We start from the raw sequence: 24482 nt of genomic DNA, 5'->3' as shown, positions 1-24482 counted from the left end.
TCATTACCACCCTTGAGCAAGGCCCTTAACCCCAACCGCTCCAGTGGAGCTGCTCAGTGGCCAGCAGATCAGACTGTGGTTGTACTGGGCAGCTTCCAGGTATGAATGTGTAACTGTGTGAATGTGGCAGGACGTCTTTGCAAATGAGAAGTTGTTCTCAATCGATTCAAGCATTTAAAAAATAAATTTTAATTAGTTTTTTAGATGTTTACACTTGAAAGTTGCTGGTGCACGATTTATTATTTTAATAATAACAATTCAATTTGTTATGTTTAGGTTTTACAAAGTTAGGAAAGCAATGTTTAAGTCAAGCCTGATGTTGCCTTACACATAGAAGAATTATCCTTGTTACTTTTACACAGTGAATCATACAGCTTATCAATTAACAGAGGTGGGAGTAAGTTACACATGCAAGTCACAAGCGAGTGTCCAGTCTTAACCTTCAAGTTTTAAGCAAGTCTCAAGTCACTGTGGTGAGACTCAAGCAAGTCACAAGTCAAGTCATACTAAATTCTGATGATACCCCAGTTTCCACATTTAAATCATTTTAAAAAGACCAGCCAATTGGAGTCATGTGACCGTGCGCTGGACGATGGCTGCCTGAAAATTGACTTTCTATTGTGGCAGATTAACTTGGAAGAAATCCACATTAGAGCATGACAACACAGGTGCGCCTTGAACCAAAAGCAAACTTATCTTAGTCAAAATGCCAAACACTAATATTAGCACTGGAAGAAAGTAGTGTAGCCGATGACATTGCTGAAATATGCAGCGTTCTCTCAGCTGTTGCTAATATTTAAAAAATGAGAGCGGATGTCCCACTCGGCCTGTACATTACAAACGTAGTTACGCCGATGATATCAGACGCCTGATTAACATTATGTGGGCCACTCGTAATAATGATTCCCCTGCAGCCGCCATTTCTGTTGACACTGAAAAAGCGTTTCACCCTGGAATCATTTGGTTTCAGCAATACATTTGCGGCAGTATTAACCAACGGCCTGATGGGTGGATAGAGTGGTGCTGAGAGGTGTGTGTGTGTGTGTGTGTGTGTGTGTGTGTGTGTGTGTGTGTGTGTGTCAGGCTCAGGCAGAGGAATCCGGATGGTGATCCAGTTCCCGTGGTGATGAGAGACACCATTAGCTTCCTTTCCGAGCAAGGTAACTCTTATCTTGTGGTGGGAGAAACATAATGCACTGATGAAATCATTTTCAACACAGATCTCAGTAATATTGTGTGTGTGTGTGTGTGTGTGTGTGTGTGTGTGTGTGTGTGTGTGTGTGTGTGTGCGCGCTTCAGGTTTGGAGATTGAAGGGATCTTCAGACGGTCTGCCAATGTGACTCTGGTGAAGGAGGTCCAGCTCAGATACAACTCAGGTAGGATCAACAGGCTTTCCTCTACAGTAGTTTGACAAATCAGGTCAGTTATTCTGCACAACTCTGAGGTGGTAATAATAATAATAAATTGAATTTATATAGCGCTTTTCACGAACTCAAAGTCGCTTATGAAAGGGGTAGTCATAACAGTCATGGTGACTGGTCAGAATGTATTCATATTTGTGTTTTATTATGTGTTTATAACAATATGATATCATAACAGGAGTTGTGGCTGTTCACACTGAAACAGCAAAAAAAAAAAAAAAATTATCAACAGTAAGTACAGAAGTTTGCAATCGTTTCTTAAAAGCATCATATATCTTAGAATGCATTCCAGGATATATTGTCCTTTCTCTCACAGAACAGGGTACCCGCGGGGTCTTAAAATCAAAAAGTCTTAAATTTGATAGTCTCAAATTAAGGCCTTAAAAAGACTTTGGTATACAAAGTCTTGGATTTCATTACAAAGGTCTTATATATTTTTGCCTTTCCTAGGATTAAGTTCACACCGTAGCAATGTTACTAATGTTGGCTAATTAAAAACTGACCGGATCCCATCGCTGGACGCACCGGAGGACCGAGACACAAAGTAAACACGCCTCTCTGACCGGTACCGGGGGGTTAGCGGTTAAACTGATCGGAGGATGTGCGGAATGTGTCGCTGTGTGTCGGAGCCTGGCTGGCTGCTCGGCGCCTTCAGACAAAGCTCAAGCTAACAGGCTAACGGCTTATTAGCTAGCCAAACACCGAGCGGTAACATCTGCAAAGATTGGATCTTTGAGCGCATTAATCTGCTCGGTGTGCGTCTTATAGCAACCAGAGTGAGCAGCCGCCAGACTCTAACCTCTGTTGATCCATGCAGGACTTCACTGTGAACGGACAACGTTAAAGATTATCTACTTTTGGTACTTTATATTTTGATAATACTTTTGTACTACTACTTAAGGAAGATGTTGAATGCAGGACTTGTAACTGACAAGTAATTTGTAACTCAACATCACTGTTCTTTCTACTTTAACTGCAATACATGATCTGAGTAAGTCTTCCACCTCTGTAAATCACCAACAACAGTTGTGTATGAATACCTTGAGCATTAAACACTTAAGTTCCTGCAATCTAGTGAACCTCATGCACCTATTTCTAACTTTTTCTGCATCAATCAATTTCTGAAAATATAGAAACATAGTCTATAATGAAGTTAGGCTCTGAGGCATTCTGTATTTTTCAAATATTTATTCTCCTGTAGATACAACTTTTCTCATTTAATGTTATCTCTGCTGAGTCAACACACATGTAGGCCTAGGCATGATTTACTCCTCCTTCTTTTGCGTCTTTTGTTTGGGGAACTAACCTCTTTAAATAAATCATGTGGCACTTATTCATGTGAATGATAGGCTACATTAATTAATTTTAATTAGTAAATCCCTGGATTGTAATAGCTCAGATGTGTTTCAGCAAGCTTATGTTCAAAACGTTGTACGTATTCAAAATGTAACTCATCCTGTCTTGTTTTGAGATAAAAGACATATTATGAGAATAAAGTCACAATATTTCAAGGGAAAAAGTAGCAGTAACTCATCCACACTGTCACAGATACAGAGATCCCCGCCAGGGTCTCTGGATGAGACCAAGTTTAGGGAAGTGGCTGAACGCTGCTCTACATCGGAGGTGGAAAACAGAAACTACTGCAGAAGCACAGACGCAGCGCCACATGTCTGCAGCAGACACACACACACAGAAGCACGTCCATTATAATCAACTGGAGCTGCTACACTGACTGCGCTGCTCATCTCTATTTTTACAAAGAGAGTGGACATAAAGTGACGGACAGATCTGCTTCAGAGCGCTGTAATGATGAGAAGGCGGGCCTTAGGCTTCGCACCCAATCAGGAGTTATAAATAGTACTGGTATTTATTTATTTTAGCATGTAAAAAATTGTTTGTGTTCAACCAACACATGTATATATCTGTGAGGTTTCCCTCTAGGCTGGACCAGTGGATGCTCAACCTGAGAAGACAGAACTGAGGCCTGTACTACGAATCAAGATCAACATGCCCTGGATTTATTTCAGTTACCCGGGCTTCACCTAACCTAACAACCGTGGTCCCGCATAAGCTGTGTCACGACGGTGGTTAACAACTAGTTCAATCAACCCAGGGTTTCCCAATCCAGCAACGTGCGCGTTCATTAAAAGAGGCGGTGTTTGCACAGCACAACCAATCGCAAACATCTACCAGAGCCACATATTTTACATAAGAAGATCAAACTATAATTCTACATAAATATGAAGAACACATACACAATTTTACAGGCAAAATGCATTACAGTCACTGTTTCCTAAACAGAAAGGAAAGCTGGCAAAAACAGCCGACGCTGTTATGGTTAAATCACAACGCTTCCATCAGTCAGGCACAAGATCTGACCATAATTACATTTGTGCTTTCCATAAACTGTCGTTGCTTTAGCCTATTATTTCAGTTGCAACCCTGGCAGTGGTAAGCGATCGTGAAAGCAAATAAAAACATAATTCAAACAGATGTTGCAACACACGGCTAAAGAAGCCAACAAATAGCCTATACGTAATTCCCTATGCTGAAAATCTATATCTTTCATAAAAAAAAACATCAGGGAATGTTAACAGGGTTGTCGGTCTCTACCTTTTTTTGTTTTGTTTTAAGAGCGCAACTCACTCTCTCCGTGCACGGAGCTCCAACGGTGACGCCGTTATCAATCGAGTATTGATTGGTCAGTAAACCATGCTTTTACACCGGTTTATCTTTAATCTCCAACATAACCTGCTCCCGAGCAGGTTAGGTGTTCAGCATAAGTTACCACAGCGATTTAACCCGGTAACAAGTGATCCACCGTTGTGATACACAAAACCCTGGGTTGAACCTGAAGTTACCCCGTTAACGCCAAATCTTGCTTCGTAGTACAGGCCTCTGGACTTCTTGTCTGTGCAGTGAACACTTTGAAAGTCATCACTTGTTTCACATGACATTTGAATTTGTAACCTTTTAAAATTGATATTTTCATGAAAGCATGATTTCACTTTAATTTGTTAAAACTGATGCTTGTGTAGTGGTAATCATTTGTTAAATGAAATGAATCAGACTAAATTTACTTTAGAGTAAAAGCACATTCTTAAAAGCTATTTTTCAGTTGACTATGTTAATTGTAAATATAGTAATCTAAACGTTAACAAAATATATTAGTTAATAGCTATTATAGCTCCACAGGCTCTGGTGCTGAGTGTAAAGGCCCTGACACAGCAAGGCAACCGTTGGACCGACTGTGAGCGACCATCACTCTAGTTTTTGTGGTTTGTCCCGCACCGTCGCCACACGTTGGCCTTCGTCTGCCTTTTTCGGCGTCAGCCATCAGCCGAACAGCCAGCCTGAAAACGGTAGTGAGGAAAGCAAACAAACGACTGTGAGAGCGCACGCAGTAGGCTTTTCTCATTTGTCATCTGATCAATCCAATACACATATGAGCTGTGAAAACTGGCCAAAAATAATGTTTGAATGTTCCTTTTAAAAAACACATAGGTTTGAATGATTGGAATATCTATTTTTGCACAATATGTCCATAAGATGGCAAATGTACATTACTGTGCAAAAGTCTTAGGCAGGTGTGAAAAAATGCTGTAAACTAAAAATGCTTTCAAAAATATAAATGTGGATTTTTATCAATTTACAAAATGCAAAGTGAGCGAACAAAAGAAAAATCAAAATCACATCAATATTTGGTGTTACTACTCTTTGCCTTCAAACCAGCATCAATTCTTATAGGTACTTGCAAAAAGTCAGGGATTTTGTAGGATTGTAGTCAGGTGTATGACCAACCAATTATAGTATAAAGGTAGTTATACTGCATCAGCAAGGTCTCTCCCAGACAAATATTTCAAAGCAGACTGGTGTTTCAAGATGTGCTGTTCAAGCTCTTTTGAAAAAGCACAAAGAAACGGGCAACGTTGAGGATCGTAGACGCAGTGGTCGGCCAAGGAAAGTTAGTGCAGCAGATGAAAAACACATCAAGCTTATTTCCCTTTCGAAATCGGAAGATGTCCAGCTGTGCCATCAACTCAGAACTGGCAGAAACCAGTGGGACCCAGGTATACCCATTTACTGTCCGGAGAAGTCTGGTCAGAAGTGGTCTTCATGGAAGAGTTGCAGCCAAAAATCATAGTCACTGATATGATCATAACCACTACAGTGCTCAATTACCTATTTTTGAGTTTTTAAATGAGAATTTAAACAATGTCTGAGTTGAAAATGCATCTTGTTGTCATGTAAGGGCCCTGTTTTTGACATTTTAATTGCATTTTGTGTCAAGAGGCACAAAGCCACTCTTTATCTTATGCCCCCAAAACTGCCGTTTTAGCTAAGTGGCATTAGCTGCAGAAGCTCAGTGTTGCTACCACCGATTCGGCTCGTTTTTTTTGCTATTGACAGTACTCACATACGTATAGCGATCAAGATTAACATAAAAATTGCCCGGAGTTCTCCTTTAACACTTCCATTTTTGAAAGCATTCTTAGTTTATAGCATTTTTTCATACCTGCCTAAAACTTTTGCACAATACTGTATGTACAACGAGATACATAACTACTTGTGTAGGTGTATTTATTTCAACCTAAACATGTCTTTTTTTTAAAATCGACATATACTGAATAAACCAATGAACTAGACCGTAACGTTAGACCTCTCTCTGAACCGTGGTCGGTGCTAGACAAACCATGCTAACTAGCCAGCTGGCCGGCCTCTGAATTAGTAAAATGTAGCAACTTAACCTTTCATTCACTCCCTCTTGTGACATCGTAGGAAAGCACATTGCTATTGCCAGAGTGAGGCCAAGGGCCAATGGAGTCTATGAGGCTATAGAGGGAAAGGGGATAAAGGGTGCTATTGCAGGAAGTTGAAGCTGGTGCAGTTCCTCCTCCATCACAGTTATCAGCTTGACGCTGCTGACCATGCTTGTTGCTACCACAGTGGATGATGACACTCAAAGCTGTTCTTCTGCAGGGAGTGGGAAAAGAAGGGGAGAAGATGAGAGAATGATCCACACTTTGATTTATTTTTCTCCCATAGTCAGTGTAATGAATGCTGAATAAATAAATTAAAAATATGAAGTTAAAAAGGATGGTTCAGTTGTTTTTTTGGACATACTATTATGTCATCTGTAGGATAAAATGGATCAAGTTTCTCTTCTTATTGCACGTGTTTGTGTGTTTTGTAGGTGTGACAGTGAATTTCAGAGAGATGGAAGACGTCCACTTGGCTGCTGTGATTCTGAAGACATTCCTGAGGGAACTACCTGAGCCTCTGCTGACCTACCAACTCTACAACGACATTGTCAACTTCACTTGTATGTTCAAAAGAGTACTATTTTTATTGTCCTCAGAATTCCTAGAAATGTCATTCTCTAGAATAAGATTGAAACTACAACCATTCAGGCTAAAAAAATACACTTTTCAAATAAAACATGCTTTTGCTTGTGAGGACGCAATGTAAAGAGCAATGCAATTCCTCTCTGATTTCTTATTTAGTTATAAAAAATTGCAATTTATATTTTCAATTCTACCTGGTCATTTAGGTAGAAATCTATCTGGTCATTTAAAACATATTTGTAAAATCTTTCAACTTTTTTATCAACACATTTGATAGAAATCTTATTGTCGTTCTGTTGTTTCAAAATGTTATGTTATAATTTGCACTGTCCTTTGTCACTATTTACCATTTAGTTTACTAAATTGATTACAGCGAATAATGTATTTTATTTATATAGCGCTTTTTGCAACACTAAGACAGTTTTTAAAAGGAAATACACATACTATGAATATTCACACACTAAATTAAAACACATTAATCAAACATTAAAAGCAGCTCAGCTTTGAACACGGACAGATTGGTGCAGTTGCGGTTGTGTTTGGGGAGAGAGTTCCAGATGGAGGGAGCAGCTTTAGAGAAGGCTCTGTTGCCCCAGGTCTGGCACTTGGTCATGATTGGTGGCGACAGGAGGTTGGCATCAGAGGAGCGGAGGCTGCGGGAAGGAGTGTGGTGGGAAGCAGATCAGTGAGATAGGAGGGGGCCTGGTCATGGAGGGCTTTGTGAGTAAAGAGAAGGACGTTGAATTGTATTTGTTGTGGGACTGGGAGCCAGTGGAGGTTCTGGAGGACAGGAGTGATGTGGTCATGGGAGCGTGAATTGGTGAGCAGACGAGCAGCAGAGTTCTGGATAAACTGAAGTTTATCAAGGACTTTGGATGGTGAACCATATAGAATGCTATTGCAATAATCAATTAATAATAATAATTAAATTAAGGTTTCGGCAGCAGAGAAGGTGAGTTATGGGCAGAGACAGGCAATGTTTTTAAAGTGGATGAAGGCAGTTCTGGTGACATGATGATTGACATGCTGTTCGAAGGTGAGGTTGCTGAATTGAATTCAGATGCTCTGGAACTGTTCAATTTCAGTTCACTGAGAGACACATCGGGTCGTTGAGGAAGCGCAATCGTGTGATTGAGATTCACAGAATTTTGGTCCATGTACATTTTGATAGTTTCTTTACTGGATAAAGTGGAAGGAGACAACTTTTGCTAACGCTGTGTGCTTGACTCCTTGATCATAACAGAATATAGTAACTTTATCCCTTTTTCTGGCTAGCAGCAATATGCTTCTGTAAGTTTGACATCTGTAATCAATCTAGACTTGCCATGCCATCTCTCCTCTTATCCATGAGTGGCTTAGAGATTAGGTTGAATAGTTAATTGAAAATGTTGCATCTCCTCCATGTGTGGCCATGATGTTTAGGTCACTTTTTTTTTTGTTTTGTTTATAAGTAAACCTGTCTGGTAAAAGTAGGAAACTAAAAGCTTGAAGTCCTTTCCCTAAAAAAAGAAAATAAATAACAAAAGCCTTAACCTCACTGAAGATCACTCAATGTTATTCACAAAACTAAAAAAGGCAGACAATCGATAGATTCAAGACATTTATTGGACTTATTTATTTTTGATGAAATGTATACACTAACACATTTCTGTAGTTTTCACAGCTGCACATGTTGACTACACAAATACTGTGTAACCATCACTTTAAAGAGCACCTATTATGCTTTTTTGTATTTGTCCCGTGTGTTATATAGTGTTTGTAATAGATGTAAAAAGTACACATTTCACTCCAAATGGAGCTTTCTCTCCCACAGACAGCACCTTTTCTCAAATGCCTGAAACGCCTCGCCAAAATTCCTGTTTGAAATTCCTCAATTAGTGATGTCATTGATTGAGAATGCCAGCCCAGATTTTCATATGTGCTGCCCATAGGTGCTGCCTGAGCAAGCACAGCCTGCCCAGTTGCTTGTTTGAATCACAACAGAGTGGGTCAGCTGACAAATCAGAGCAGACTGGGCTTTTTGGGAAGGCAGGCCAAGAGCTCAGACAGAGCATTTCAGGTGGAGGCACTGCAGCAATGGCCTACTGAGAAACATGTTTTTTTGAACATCAAAGCATGTAAACCTATTCTAGTAGACTCCAAGAATACACATATGATGCTGAAAAGGAGTATAATAGGGGCTCTTTAAGTTGTGTGTGTGTGTGTGTGTGTGTTAAAAATAGGTGTACACAAGATGTAGAAATCTTCAGAACAATGCTATACTGTACATCCTTGTTTGAGCCGTTTTTACAAATAATATACAAATTACATATATAAATTAAAGCTGCAAGCAGTGTTGGAAGGGCCCTTGCGCCTCTGCATGCGTCGAGGTTACTGGCGGACGCCGCTCCTTGCGACTGTGCATTTGTGCGTCTCTCAGACACAAAAAATCGTCACCAATGAAAAGGGAACTCCCTGATGAGTTCAATGATACCTCACACAAGACTCGACGTCATACAGTTCATTAGCTGTGAAAGGGTGCATGGCCAAAGCATAGGGGTCGGGGCAAACCTTTACCAATAAAAAGGAAGTCTCTGCTGAGTTCATTGATACCTCCCATAAGACTCTACCTTAAACGGGTCACCAGTTATGAAAGGGGGTGTGGCTTAAGCATAGGGGACGGGTCAAACCATCACCAATCAAAAAGAAACTCCGCTGAGTTCAATGATACCTCACACAAGACTACCTTAAATGGGCCACCAGTTATGTAGGGGGGGGGTGTGGTTTAAGCATAGGGGGCGGGCCAAGCCATCACCAATGAAGAAAGAACTCTCTGCTGAGTTCAATGACACCTCACACAAGACTCTACGTCATACAGTTTATTAGCTGTGAAAGGGGGCATGGCCAAAGCATAGGGGTCGGGGCAAACCTTTACCAATAAAAAGGAAGTTTCTGCTGAGTTCATTGATACCTCACGTAAGACTCTACCTTAAACGGGTCACCAGTTATGAAAGGGGGTGTGGCTTAAGCATAGGGGATGGGTCAAACCATCACCAATCAAAAAGAAACTCTCTGCTGAGTTCAATGATACCTCACACAAGACCACCTTAATTGGGTCACCAGTTATGTAGGGCGGCGTGGTTTAAGCATAGGGGGCGGGCCAAGCCATCACCAATAAAGAAGGAACTCTCTGCTGAGTTCAATGACACCTCACACAAGACTCTACCTTAAACGGTTCAAAAACGGCCTGAGTAAATGGGCGTGGTTAAAGTATAGGTGGCGGCTCAGTAGCACATGTAGACCACACAAAAGTTTCATGTAAATCGGATGATGTTTGTCAGCGTGGGGCGCTATGACCAAAAGTCAATTTTGGCCTATAAATGTCCTCAGGCCTGGACCCTTGTCAATTGTGAGAAGTTTTGGCCAAGTTGGACAATGTACACTAAAGTTACAACAACTTCTTCGTTCATCGATGAATGCTCAAAATGGCCTCCACACCACGCCCACACCGTTGGACGAGAAAGTTTTGCTTTTAATAACTTTTCATCGTTAAGGTCTTTAGATGACACAGACCGAATTTGAAGTCGATCTGATAAAATCTCTAGGAGGAGTTTGTTAAAGTATAGCACCTTGACTTTTAAGCCTGCTTCCGGTTGCCACTAGGGGGCGCTATGACTTTGAGTAAATATCGGCCTTTATATGTCCTCAGGGTTGGACACTTATGAATCCTGAAACGTTTCGAGGCAGTTGGACAATGCACACTCAAGTTACACCCACTTCCTGTTTCGATGGCGAAACGCACCAAATGGCTGCCCCGCCACAGCCATGCTCTATGACGAAAAGTTTTTCTTTTAATAACTTTTCATCTTTAACATCTTAAGATGGCACCAATTTCATTTTTTTTTTTATGTTATTTTTTTATTATTTACATATTTTAAGATACAGAACAAACAACTACAGTCAAACAAGAACCAAAACCCTCTCCCACCCTCTGCGGTCTCGGGGAAAACAAAACAAACCAATATCCAAGCAAATGTAATTTAGAGTCGTCATTAAGTAACAAAACAATCGGGTCAGCATCAGATATTATTGATGTTGTTTTATTCCAAAACTCATGCACCTGTTCACACTCCCAGACCATATGCAGGAAAGTTCCAGTTTGTTCAGGTTGACAGAACCTGCAATGGGGAGTTGGAATGACTTTAGAGACGTATCTCTTCTGAGGAGTCCAATATGTCGTATGACATATGTTGAAGTGGATCTGCTGGTGATTTCGTTTCATAGAACAGTGAGAAATGTGGGAGTTGGGAGTTCTCCTACTGATACTAGCATCAGTTTAGCATAAATCCTGGACACTAATCCTCTCACAGGAGAATCAACAAGCCATTTAATGATTGGGTGTGTCTCAAGACATGTTTCCCCATTGCCATGTTCCCCCATGGCACTCCATAACATTTTAGGGCTGATAAAGGAAGAAGGATGTCCTAGGGACCTCAAAGCTAGCTCTCAGGTCTTCAAAACTTTACATACCTTCATCATTGAATAGCTGGTCTAAAGTATAAATACCTCTGTCACTCCACTGGTTACAAGTAAAGGGTTTGTTACCAGACATTAGGTGTGCATTGTGCCATATTGGGGTATTCAAATGCCACTTATTGGTGTATCGTAGGTGCTCCTCGACCTGTTTAAAGTTGGTCAGTGTGTTGGTGAAAATAGAGCCATGGGCTAGCGTACACTTTTTTGGGCACATACCTGCAAAAGCAAGGTCTTGCAGTCTTAGACTTCCAGTGAGGTTTTGCTCTTTCTCTCCATGGGACTGTAGATGAGGGGTCCATCCACACTCTGAGTGCCCGTAGCTGAAAAGCTCTGTGGTACACTTTAAGGTTGGGGAGGGCCAGGCCTCCCGTGTTTGTGGTACATTGCAGGGTAGAGTATTTTAGCCTAGGTTGTTTATTATTCCAAATATACTGCCGAATTACGGTATCAAGTTTCTTCCAGAAATTTATTGGCGGGGGTAAGGGGATCATTGTACTTCTTGTAAATTCACACGAGGAACTATGTTCATTTTAACAATAGCAATCCTGGACCGTAGCAATGCCGGATCTCTTTGAACACTACTTAGTATAGTTTCATAGTTGTCCTGGACGACTTGGTGTAGCGATGCGTGGTGATGCCCAAATATGTAATTTTGCTTTGGGTTGGTATTGTATCACTAATAGCTGATGTCACCTGTCCGTTGTTCAACAGAAGATTAGATTTATTCCAATTGATTTTATAGTCAGAGATTGAGCCAAATTCGTTAAAGATCTTAAGAATTTTTGGGACAGAGTCCTCAAGGTCAGATGTACAGCAAAATATCATCTGCAAATAACGATATTGAGTGGATATTGGATTTAATCTGGACATTACATATTTTATTTTGCCTTATGGCTTGGGCTAACGGTTCAAGAGAAATCGCAAATAGCATGGGAGATAGCGGGCATCCCTGTCGCGAGCCCCGTGCGATGGGGAATGGCTGTGAATGCAGGCCATTGGTTGGGACTATGACCGTGGACCTCGCATATAAAGTACGTACCACGTCAATGAACTTGGCTCCCAAACCGAGCCTCTCGCCTACTTGCCACAAGTAGTTACACTCTAGGCGGTCAAAAGCCTTTTCCGTGTCCAGTGATAAAACTGCTGCAGTTGTTGGAAGGTTTTTGGCTTCTTCTATTACATGGAATAATCTGCGTATATTGTCTGCAGCGTGACCTGATTGGTCGGGGTGGACTAGCTTCTCAAAGCGTTCTAGGCGTAGTGCCAAGACTTTGGAATAGAGCTTAATATCCGTCCCAATGAGGCTGATGGGCCTGTAGTTTGAGCACTCCGTAGGATCTTTGCCCTATTTGTAAAGACCGAAATTAGTGCAGTGTTGGTTTGTTGATGAAAGGTGCCCCTCTCTATGGCCAAGGTCAAAGTATTGTAGCAGATGTTCTGATGGAATTCCGTGTTTTCGCGTTTTTAACGCTGATTCCTCTAACATTATAGGTTGACCCAGTTCTTCTGCCTCCTCTTGGTCAAGAAGAGGCAGTTTTTGCTCTTTCAGGAAGTTTTGGCACTGTGTCGGTTCCGGATTGCAGGAGGATTCATACAACTTTGAATAAACTGGAAACTGGAAAGTGGTGGTGATATCTTTAGGATTTGTTGAGATACCTCTGCCTGTGCGGATGCTGTTGATAGCAGCTCTGGATTCGCTTTGTTTTAATTTCAGAGCAAGCAATTTGCTTGGTTTGCAACCATTAAAATAGTAATTGTGCCTCACTCTGTGCTTTATGAATTCAGCTCTCCTCCTTAACAAATTATTTAGCTCTGCTCAATTTGTGACTAAAAGATGTATACATGTCTGTGTAGATTTAAAAAAAAACACGTATAGAGACTGCTCTAACGATTTACAATGTTCTTCCAACTGCGCAATCCTTGCCTCTCTTTTTTTCTTCGAATTGACTGCAAAGGAAGATGTGAAATCTCTAATAAATCCTTTAGTGGCTTGCCAAATGCAAGTTTCTAGGTCCGAAACTGAGTCAGTATTGATTGACTCAGCCAGCTTGGGAGTCCTGTAGTGGCACAGGTTCGAATCCGACCTGCTGCCCTTTGGTGCGTGTCATCCCCCATCTCTCTCCCTCTTTCATGTCTATCCACTGTCACAATAAAGGGAAAAGCCCCAAAAAAAATAATCTTAAAGGGGTGATAGAATGCAAAACCGATTTTACCTTGTCATAGTTGAATAACGACAGTTCGGTGGGTAAATAGGACATACACAGAAGCTCAAAATCCCATTGATACCCCTATCCTCTGCAAATCTCACATTTTGAAACTGCTGCTGAAAACGGGCGAATCTCAACAAAACTGGAAGCTGACGTAAGCATCCTAAATACTAGGATTTGTCACGCCCCAACATTTTCATAGGCTATACCACTGACCTGAGGTCAGCTTAGTCTTCTGAATCGAGCTAGGTCATACAGATCTCCAGAGGTCCGCTATTTAATTACTAAATTCACTTCTGAGACTTTTTTATGTGAGAAATCAACTATGTAGAGGTCAAATATGGGCCGTTTTACGAAAATTGATGGCTAATTGCAAATTTTGTCCGACTGTGTGTCGCAGTTCAGCAGGAGCTCAGCAGGCTACGTGACAGCGACCGGTGCTGCCTCGCCGCCCACCGTGTCCTACTTCATAGACTCCGGCTCGCTGTGAGCTAGCTGGATCTCCGTCACGAAGGGAAGCCCCATACCTGCACAAAGTCACCGGTTCTGGGTTACTGGACTACAAAATGCCGAGGCCCTGATGGAGCTCCAGGGCCTGCAGCTAGCCGCGATTCATAGGATTGAAGGGACAGTAGCAGCTAACGAAATCCCTAATGTTCACAAAAATGCATTAAATTTAAATCGGACACCATAGTGAGCTTTATAAGACCTTGGGGTAGATGTTATATAAGTGGCGTGACGAAATTCAAACTGTAAATATACATAGACGTGTGGGAAAAAAAAGGTGTAATCCTTGCTAGTAGTAGGATTGTGCATCCTCCATATATCTGTAAAATGGTGGGATTACACAACTGCTTTAAACATGTCCGAAATGCATTTTTGGGCTTTTGTGTGATTGACCCCTGATCTATCCTGATTTAAATCTAGTACTGCATTCATGTCTCCCCCTATAATTAGGGAATATTCATTGAGAGAGAGAGAGCAATTCATTGGTTAGGCGTGGGAAGAAACTTTCATCATATGTAGCCGGTGCATATAGAGAGAGAGAGGCTATTTTCCTACTCCTTATCGTATGTGAGGTATCATTGAACTCAGCAGAGAGTTCCTTTTTGATTGTGATGGTTTGACCCGCCCCCCTATGCATTAACCACGCCCCTTTTCAAAACTATTGACCCGTTTGATGTAGTCTTGTGTGAGGTGTCAATGAACTCAGCAGAGAGTTTGTTTGTCATTGGTCATGGTTTGGCCCACCCCCTATGTTTAAGCCACGGCCCTTTTCATAACTGGTGACCCATTTAAGGTAAAGTCTTGTGTGAGTTATCATTGGATTCAACAGAGAGTTCCGTTTTCATTGGTCATGGTTTGGCCCACCCCCCTTGATTTAGCCACGCCCCCTTTCACAGCTAATGAACTGTACGACGTAGGGTCTTGTGTGAGGTATCATTGAACTCAGCAGGGAGTTCCCTTTTCATTGGTGACGATTTGCGGTGTCTGAGTGCCACGTAAATGCACAGTCGCAAGGAGCGGCATCCGCCAATAACCCCGACACGCGAAGAGGCGCGAGGGCCCGTCCAACACTGCTTGCAGCTTTAATTAATTTATGCATTTTTCATGTGTTTTACATTCTTTCGAATTTGTCCTAGGCCATGATTTCAATCTTCTTGAATCTTTGCAGGTAGACCCTCATGACGAAAAGTTATTCAAAGAATATTGATAGTTGAAAACAACCTGTTTAGACAGGAAGTTGCGTGGCAACAATTATTCCGATTGCCCTGAAACTTGAAAAAGTTGTTCCTCATCTCCGGTTTAGCATCTGTGCCAAACTTGGCGGCAGTCGGCCATTAGATGGCGCCGTTTTAATTTTTTTTCAATAATCGGCAAAATATCGATATATGGGAAACTTACTTTGTCTAACTCCTGGGGCGTGAGACCGATCAGCACGGAAACTTGCATATAGGACCCTCATGACAAAAACTTATCAAAAGAATTTTAATAGCTAAAACAACGCTAAGTTATGGAGGACCAACTTCCTGGTGGGTGTCGAAACAGGAACGGTTGTATCTTGGCAAAAGTTATTCCAATTTACATGAAACTTAGAATGTATGGTCTACATGTGATATTGCGTCCGCCAGTAACCCCCGGGGCAATGAGTGAGGACCCGAGTGTGTGTTCCTGGCAAATGAATTGCCTTTTTGAGGGGCTTAACATATTCAAAAACTCACCAAAATTGGTGGTCGCATCAAGCCTGGTGAAAATGTACGTATTTAAGGGTTTCGGGAACAGGCACACAAAAATGGCTAAATGGCGAAGTTAAAAAAAGCCCCTGCAGTACGTTTAACATAGACTCACGAAACTTGATATACATATGTAGCATGTCAAGACGTACAAAAAAGCTCATTAGAGCCATACCCTAAACCCAACAGGAAGTCTGCCATTTTTAATTGAAAGTTTGAAATTAGTGCGATTTTTGCCATTTCCACGTTGTACTTTAACAAACTCCTCTTAGAGATTTCATCCGATCAACTTCAAATTTGGTCTGTGCCATCTTAAGACGTTAAAGATGAAAAGTTATTAAAAGAAAAACTTTTCGTCATAGGGCATGGCCGTGGCGGGGCGGCCATTTTGTGCGTTTCGCCATCAAAACACAAAGTGGGTGTAACTTGACTGTACATTGCCCAATTGGCTCGAAACTTTTCATGATTCATAAGACTCTAACTCTGAGGACATTTACAGGACAAAATGTACTCAAAGTCATAGCACCCCCTAGTGGCAACAGGAAGTAAGCCTAAAAGTCAAGGTGCTATACTTTAACTTACTCCTCCTAGAGATTTCTTCCGATGGACTTAAAATTTAAGGGTTTTTTTTAAGGATCCCTTAAAAAAACCTTAAAGATGAAAAGTTAGCCACGCCCCTTTTCATAACTAATGACCCGTTTGATTACAGTCTTGTGTGAGGTATCATTGAACTCAGCAGAGAGTTTGTTTGTCATTGGTCATGGTGTAGTCCGCCCCCTATGCTTAAGCCACGCCCCATTTCACAGCTAATGAACTATATGATGTAGAGTCTTGTATGAGGTATCATTGAACTCAGCAGGGAGTTCCCTTTTCATTGGTTTGCAGTGACTGAGTGCCGGGCAAATGCATGGTCGCAAGGAGCGGCGTCCGCCAGTAACCTCGACGCGCGCAGAGGAGCGAGGGCCTGTCCAATACTGCTGCAGCTTTAATTATATATTGTTATCCACAACTCTACTTGATTTTTACTTAGTTTTAGTTATCGTATTCTAAATCTCAAAAATGGGATCAGATGCAATTCTCACTTGGCATTCAATGAAAACGGCAACATTCATGAAGTTGATAGCGCTCCAACAACTCACTGGCTCGTCGCCATTTTTCTCTTAATTTGTAAAGGACTTTAAGGGACCACAGCTTGCATGTTTGCTGAAAGATCTAGCTTCTTGAAGTAATCCAAGTATTCCATTGCATAGCAGCACTCACACAGAAAAAGTAAAATAATAGTGCTGTCAGTTAAACGCGTTATTAACAGCATTAACGCAAAGCCTTTTTAACGGCGTCTCCAATCACTTAACACTCCCAACCGTGCTTGTGAGCTCACCTATATGCATTCCGGCACCCATACGCCAAGTGAGTGGCATATGGGTGCTGTACAGTGGTACAAAAGACAAAATAAACTATAACTGCAAGCAGTTATGACGGGGCCCAAGCCACCCACGCCAGTCGCCCCCAATGCCCCGGGGAGCGTGCGAAAGCCGGACGGCAGGGAGGCAAACGTAGGCAAATATCGAGAGGCGCAAGCCGCGACGTCTGCGGTTCCTTGCTGATAACATTTAATTTGGCCTCAGGAGTGGCCCTAGATGGTACCCAACAAATTTTGTAAAAATTGGATGAGCATGAGATATAAACTTTTTGTACTTGTAGCGGCCCCTAGTGGCCAATTTTTGTAAAACGCGTGGGTGACCTTCAGAGGGTCATGGTAAACAAGAATATAAAGTTTATATATATATATATATATATATATATATATATATATATATATATATATATATATATATATATATATATATATATATATATATATATTAAACGGCATAGCTTTGCTATTGCCCGTTCTTGCAGACTCGGGCTTGGACCCCTAAAAATAATGAATAATCCTTAGAAAAACAATAGGGTTCCATAGCCCTGCTGTGCGAACGGCGTAGCTCTTGCTACCGCCACGTCTTGCAGACTCGGGCTTGGGCCCCTAATAACCCATACATAAAGGATACTACAGTACATCTCTTTAGTCTATTAGTCAATCAGTACTGCCATCTACATCCTAAATTATCTCTAATTACAATGGTGTTTTATGTATGGTGTGTTCCAGCAGTATCCAGTGACAGGCAGGTGACACTTATGAAGACATTGATAGAGTCGCTGCCAGAAGAAAACTATACATCACTGCGACACCTCATCACATTCCTGGCAAAGGTACAGCTCAAAGACTATACTATACTTCCCACTAATTACTGTGTGTGTGTGTGTGTGTGTGTGTGTGTGTGTGTGTGTGTGTCATTGAATAAGATGACCAACAGTAATCTGTGTGTGTTTAGGTATCAGCCAACAATGAAGTGAATAAGATGACCAACAGTAACCTGGCTGTGGTGTTTGGTCCTAACCTGCTCTGGGGACGGGACAACGCCATGTCACTCAGCGCCATTGGGCCAATCAACAACTTCACTAGAATCCTGCTGGACCATCAGCATCTGGTCTTTACCTAAACCCTGCCCCTTTACGGAAACACCTTTTCCATTAAAATACCGTACACTTTAAAAGGATCCCGTGGACCAATTGCTTTTCATTTTGTCTCCCACCAGTCTTTACATTCTGATTGGCCCATTAACAGTGTCTTGTTGATGACAACAGCAGTGTGAACTGCTACTAGCTTCTGGCCAGCATTCCCATTTCCCATGTGACTCTAGGAAAATGGCACATACATTAGACAGCAGACAAATAACCCTCAATAAACAATGTATAGCACAAAATTCAACATTCATTCACATTGGATCACTTTGTTTTGACTGTGGATCTCTCAAAGGCAGTGATTTAACTTTAAAGTGGCAGTTATTCTGGGAAGTCGTGTATTTTTGCTGCTTTGCTTTTTGTCATTTTGATAAGTCAACAGAGCTGCCTCAGTATCCAGTTTTGCAACTAGTGAGTTGGAGGAAATCACAGAATTTGGGGACCGTTTTGTGAAACCAAAATCAGGGAGTGGATCTTCACAATTACTACTACATAACAAAAAACTAGATGATATGAGGTGAAGATCCACTCCCCGACATTTGATTTCACGATATTCTGTGGTTTCCTCCCACTCACTATATAAGGTGTGTGTGTGTATGTATGTATGTATATATATATATATATATATATATATATATATATATACATATGTGTCCTTTCCGACCGGATAGTACTTGTACTTTTTAGAGGAAAAGTACACTTCTAAGAAGTTCTAAGAACTACTCTCCCCCAAAATCTTTTTTTCCGTTTGCATTCCCACTGGCCAAGTGGCCATAGGGACTGGTAGGAGGGGTAAGGGAGTGACGCAAGCATAGCAACGGTCTTTATAGCATCGTCACTAGACCTTAGCGCCACATACAACAACAACGAAGCAGCATTTCCGTCCATTCTCGTTAATTCACGTAATGTTTTGCTCAACACAGACGGGGCTTTATTATACTTGGAACAGACCTCGCCTCTGCCTGCTGCGCTGTGGACGTGTGTGTGTGTGTGTGTGTGTGTGTGTGTGTGTGTGTGTGTGTGTGTGTGAGACGGCCGGCGAGCCGCAGGACACGCTTGTGGAGTTTAACTCGAAAAAGACAGTTAACCACAGGTTCTTATGATGGACATGTGTTGTGATATTTAAACAAACGAACCGTCAACGGCGAAATAAAAGCCTCTTATTTACGAGAGCGGTCTGAGAGACCTCCAGCTTACAGCGAGGTGTCTGAGCAAGACTGGCCGAGCGACAAGCTAGAGGCCGGGGCAGGCGCTTGCTGACTGTCGCCTCACTTCATGGAGCTTCTCAACTCCGAAAACTTTGAAGCAAATTGTCAATTCGGCATCAATTTGCGCAAGACTGCCTATATTCGAAATCTAAACACTTAATTTCTCGCTAAAAATGCTTCTTAGTTGTCAAAAGTGAATTTAATGATGAATAAGATGGTGAAAATTGTTAAATATGTCCCTTTGTTGGTTATTGCAAGTTCCGAGTTGGCAGTGGGCATGACTTATAAGTTCGACCAATCAAGTACACCTAGGAAAAGGGAAAAGACCCTGCTCTGAAGTAGGAGCTAAAAAAGTACGCTACTGCAGCCAGAGGAACTTAAAAATCCCCAAATTTTTCCTGTCGGAACACGACGAAAAAAGTATTCTAGGAACATTTAGTTATAAAACAAATCCCTCCGGTCGACGGAGTTGCAAAACAGTTTTTGACTTGCCACAATAATGTTGATAAGCATGGATGACAACACCTGTGCAGGTTATTCCAACTTGCAGAAATAGTTAACTCCAGTGATTGCCCTTAAAAAAGTCTGGCGACTCACGGAAGTGAGAATGTAAAAAAATTTACAGAATCGAAGAAGGTGGAGATAACCTGAAATTCAGTCACTTTGGTCAAGCTCCAAAAACACTGGAACCTACATTTTCCATAATAGCACAGGCAGCATATATATAAAAAATATAATGACTTGCCTTTTGCTCCCTCTTCATAGGATGTGATCGAAACTTGTGTATGTTTAGGACCTAGTGAACGATGTCTCACTAAGTCAGTCAGAATCCAAAAAGTAGATGTCACATTACTGTTTTTCCATCATGATGACCTTTATTATCCAAGAGAGTTTTTTGTAGACCAGATTGAGTTGTGTGTCAAATTTCAAGTCAATCAGCCTCACGGTGTGAGGGGCGTGGCCTTTAAATGTTGTTTACTTTTTTGGCTTTTCATTAAATCAGGCCAATTAGAATCATATTTCTTGGGAAACATTAGATAAAATATTTTTCCAATATGGTGCCAAATAGTTTGTCTCTAGCTCATGGCGCATTGAGTGGCAGCAGATAATGATGTATCTGCATCACAAATGTATCAATCAACATGGAACTTGGCCACATTTTGGGGTTTTGAGGTAGACTTTTTGGTATTTGTGGCTCCCCTATAGGTTGGGCTCAAAATGCTTCAATAGGCCATAGACCTACTAAAAGCTATCTACCAATTTGTGAGATTGGAGAAATTGTTAATGGTTAATGTTAATGAATAATGAATTAATAATAATAATGAATGTTAATTTCCTGCTAAGCCCAACCTTTGTGAAGACTTTTTGATTGATCGTGGCCATGTTTTTTTGTTTTTGTTTTTTTTAAACAAACAATGATGCATACATCAGACTTTGCAGCTGGCAAGCAGTTCATAACCTTTCATCTTTTAATTTATTGACTCCGTTTTTCTGGTTAGGGCTGTGCAGTGACCTCTGTCCAGTTGGAATTCAGTATTCTCTTTAACCACCATATTTTGGAGAGATGCACTTCATCTTCTACAGGCATGGAAAAATTAGAGGCTAGCAGTTTCCTGCATTTTCCAAGTTTCCTGCATTTTCCAACATTTTGGAACAATCGTTCACTCATTTTCTTTCATTTATTAATCACGTGTAACTGTAAAATCTGCAGTTAACTGTCTGTACTCTGTTTTTTGTTCAGTTCAAAGCTTAAAGAACTTTTTCATTTTCTGCCATCTGTCTCAATCAAGCTCATGTAAAATTAAATTATAGTTAAGCAGCTCAGTGTACTTTTGACTACGTATATGTTATACTGTATATGACTTTAGCTGGAAGTCAGAGGAACAAAACAGGGTTAGCTGTTTACCTTTGTAACTATGATCATGTCAGTTGTGCAGTTTATGTAAAAAGTCCAGCTAAACTATGCTATTGAATCAGTTAAAAAAAGAAAAAATCGTATTGTTCACCTGTTATAACTCCCAATTATGTCAATAACATAGTAATTGACATGCTATTGGTATATGGGTGTGTTTTTGTGTGGTAATGCTAAACTCAGCTGGACCCAGCGCATTTGAATAGACAAAATATATATGACTGTTAGGGATATATATTATTAGTTGAGATATGTCGGTTGAGATATGTGTATATGCATGTATTGTCGTGAAAACGTGTAACTCCAATGTTGATTTTGATTTTTATTTGACACAAAAAGACAGAAGCACAGAACAATGATCTAAGGTTTACAGAGTTGTACAACCATTCTCTCAAAACCCATTCAAAACCTTATTGTTAAACAACTAAATTAAGAGAAACCAAGGCAGTTTTCTTAGCTCATGAAAAATTGAAATCTTGGAGGTACACGTTTTTATAATTTGACAACAGCAATATGTATGGTTGTGCATGCTTGTGCCTTATTTGTTTCCCCCCCAAGTGATTATGTGATTAGCCATCAAAGTGCCAGTGTGCTCATTCTGCCAAACGACGCGAGTTCAACGAAGCTTTAGTGTCTGTATGTAAGATAGTGTTCAAAACGCCATGTTAACAAGCTGAAGGTGCCTTGAACGGAAAACTCAAATGGAACAACAGAATCATGTGCAAACTCCTAGGCTTGTTGACACAGCTCTAACTGTAAATGGAACAGGGTGATAAAGTTAACCTCATAAATATGAAATACATAACTAATAAAGATTTTAAAGCTTCATTAAAATTTATGTTTTGTAAATCTTTTTTTGTGATATACAAAAAAATTATTCTGAAATGAAATACAAAATTATAGATTTAAATAAAGATTAAAGTCTGATTTTTTTTACTTCTAATCCTTTACTGAAAAAAATCTTTAAAATCATATTTGTCTTTGATTTCAGGATTCTCATGTTTTTAAAATTCAGCACTATCGTTTACTGATCTCCTGAGTAACTTCGTTTTTCCCATTAGTTGACTGTATATTGATCCAGTCAACTAAATAAAAATATAATTGAAAAACTTTTTCAAATTATTACCATTATTGTACAACTAGATCTGCTGTTGTTTCAGGTTATAAAAATGTTACACAATAAAATTATTTTTCCACTTTATAATCGTCAAGATGTCAGCCATTATTTACTGTAACTCTATTTTTACAGTAAATTTCTGTTTAATTGTATAACACTTTCTGCTTAACTCTGCCGATCAATTACATCCCTTACTATGGATCTTTTACTGTAATTGTTGCTCTGTTGGAGAAATTATTTGGTTTCCAGACTGATTCATTGTTACTAGTGATCACTTTTTTAGTCAGTACTTTTGATATGTTGTGGATGTAGTCTTAAATGGTATATTATAATGTTAATATATTGGTAATAGCAACAATAAACAAATGGTAAAGGAAAGCCCAGGTTCTACTGTTGTTAATATGATTACAAAGTTCTCACATATTTTTGTACTACACACACAGCTTTTGACCAAAACTCCTCAATAGGGCAAATTCTTAAAAAGATTTGATTCTCAAATCTTGTAATGACATGAAATGGAGCAATTCTGTGCTTTTTATTGCACAAGGGGAAATGCAGTTTAGAGTTGTAGTAGTACATATAAAACTCAGATGCAACATATAACAAACTGAGGATAAATCAATACAGTGACCTGTACGGTTTTCACATTACAGGAATCTGTTTGGAAGAAAAGTCATGTACTTCATAAACATGTTTATTGCGGCTTCTGGTAAGTAAAGGCTCCAAAGTTGCATTAGTGAGCAGAGCAAGGTTTTCACATCACATGGAGCTCTTTGGAGGGTATTTCACATGTACCTCACATATAATATATTTATGGGTGCTTCCTAAGAAACAGCTATAAAGGTGCTTTAGTGCTCAAAACAAGGATTTCACATCACAGGAAGCTGTTTGGAGGCAAATTCGCTTTTCGGTAAAAACGTGTTAATGGGAACTTCTCGTAAGAAATGGCTGTAATAATCAAAACGAGGTTTCCTCTTTGTGTCGGTTACTATATATGATTCTAGCTTGAAAACATAAATGGAAGCCTTTGCTAAGAAATGGCTGTGAAGTTGCTTTAGTGCTCAAAACAAGAATTTCACATCACAGGAAGCTGCTTGGAGGCAAATTCACATGCTTCACACATTGAAACATGTTTATGAGGGAATCTGGTGAGAAATGGCTGTAAAGTTACAATAATCTTCAAAACAAGGTTTTCACATTACATGAATCTGTGTGTGTGAGTTGTCATTGAACTCAGCAGAGAGTTCCTTTTTAATTGGTGATGGTTTGACCTGCCCCTCTGTGCTTAGCCACGCCCCCTTTCATAAATGGTGGCCCGTTTAAGGTACAGTCTTATGTGAGGTATCAATGAAATCGGCAGAGACTTCCTTATTCGTTGGTCATGGTTTGGCTCATCCCCTATGCTTCAGCCGCGCCCCCTTTAATAACATTTGAACTGTTTAAGGTTGACCCTTGTGTGAGGTATCATTGAACTCAGCAGAGACTTCCTTCTTCGTTGGTGATGGTTTGGCCCGCCCCCCTATGTTTAAGCCACGCCCCCTTTCATGAATGCTGACTCTACCTTAAACGGGTCACCATTTATGAAAGGGGGCGTGGGCAAAACCATCACCAATGAAGAAGGAACTCTCTGCTGAGTTCAATGACACCACAAACAAGACTCTACCTTAGATGGGTCAACATTTATGAAAGGGGGCGTGGCTTAAGCATAGGGGGCGGGCCAAACCAACACCAATGAATAAGGAAGTCTCTGCTGAGTTCATTGGTACCTCACATAAGACTCTACCTTAAAATGCTCACCATTTATGAAAGGGGGCGTGGCTAAGCACAGAGAGGCGGGTCAAACCACCAATTAAAAAGGAACTCTCTTCTGAGTTCAATGACACCTCACACAAGACTCTAGATGGGTCAGCATTCATGAAAGGTGGCGTGGCTTAAACATAAGGGGCGGGCAAAACCATCA

At 40.6% G+C, this 24482-nt stretch overlaps 1 protein-coding gene across 4 annotated transcripts in view; it reads left to right on the top strand.

The window, feature by feature from the left end:
- Window positions 1-20893, top strand: part of arhgap1 (Rho GTPase activating protein 1) — a 79357-nt gene extending 58464 nt beyond the window's left edge. For 3 of the 4 annotated variants that reach the window (XM_078243339.1, XM_078243341.1, XM_078243338.1), the window contains exons 9-13: window positions 1084-1160; window positions 1300-1377; window positions 6617-6745; window positions 17870-17973; window positions 18096-20893. In XM_078243339.1, coding sequence (XP_078099465.1) covers window positions 1084-1160; window positions 1300-1377; window positions 6617-6745; window positions 17870-17973; window positions 18096-18263 — 556 coding nt within the window. In that variant the 3' untranslated portion in view covers window positions 18264-20893. The remainder of the gene's footprint in view (window positions 1-1083; window positions 1161-1299; window positions 1378-6616; window positions 6746-17869; window positions 17974-18095) is intronic. The other variant, XM_078243340.1, reaches the window with a different exon arrangement.
- Window positions 20894-24482: the final 3589 nt, after the last annotated feature.

This window comes from Sander vitreus, chromosome 24 (assembly GCF_031162955.1).
Source record: "Sander vitreus isolate 19-12246 chromosome 24, sanVit1, whole genome shotgun sequence".
NCBI classification, from domain to species: domain Eukaryota; kingdom Metazoa; phylum Chordata; class Actinopteri; order Perciformes; family Percidae; genus Sander; species Sander vitreus.
The sequence above is the reverse complement of the archived record's forward strand: the minus strand, read 5'-3'. Positions and strand labels throughout refer to the sequence as shown.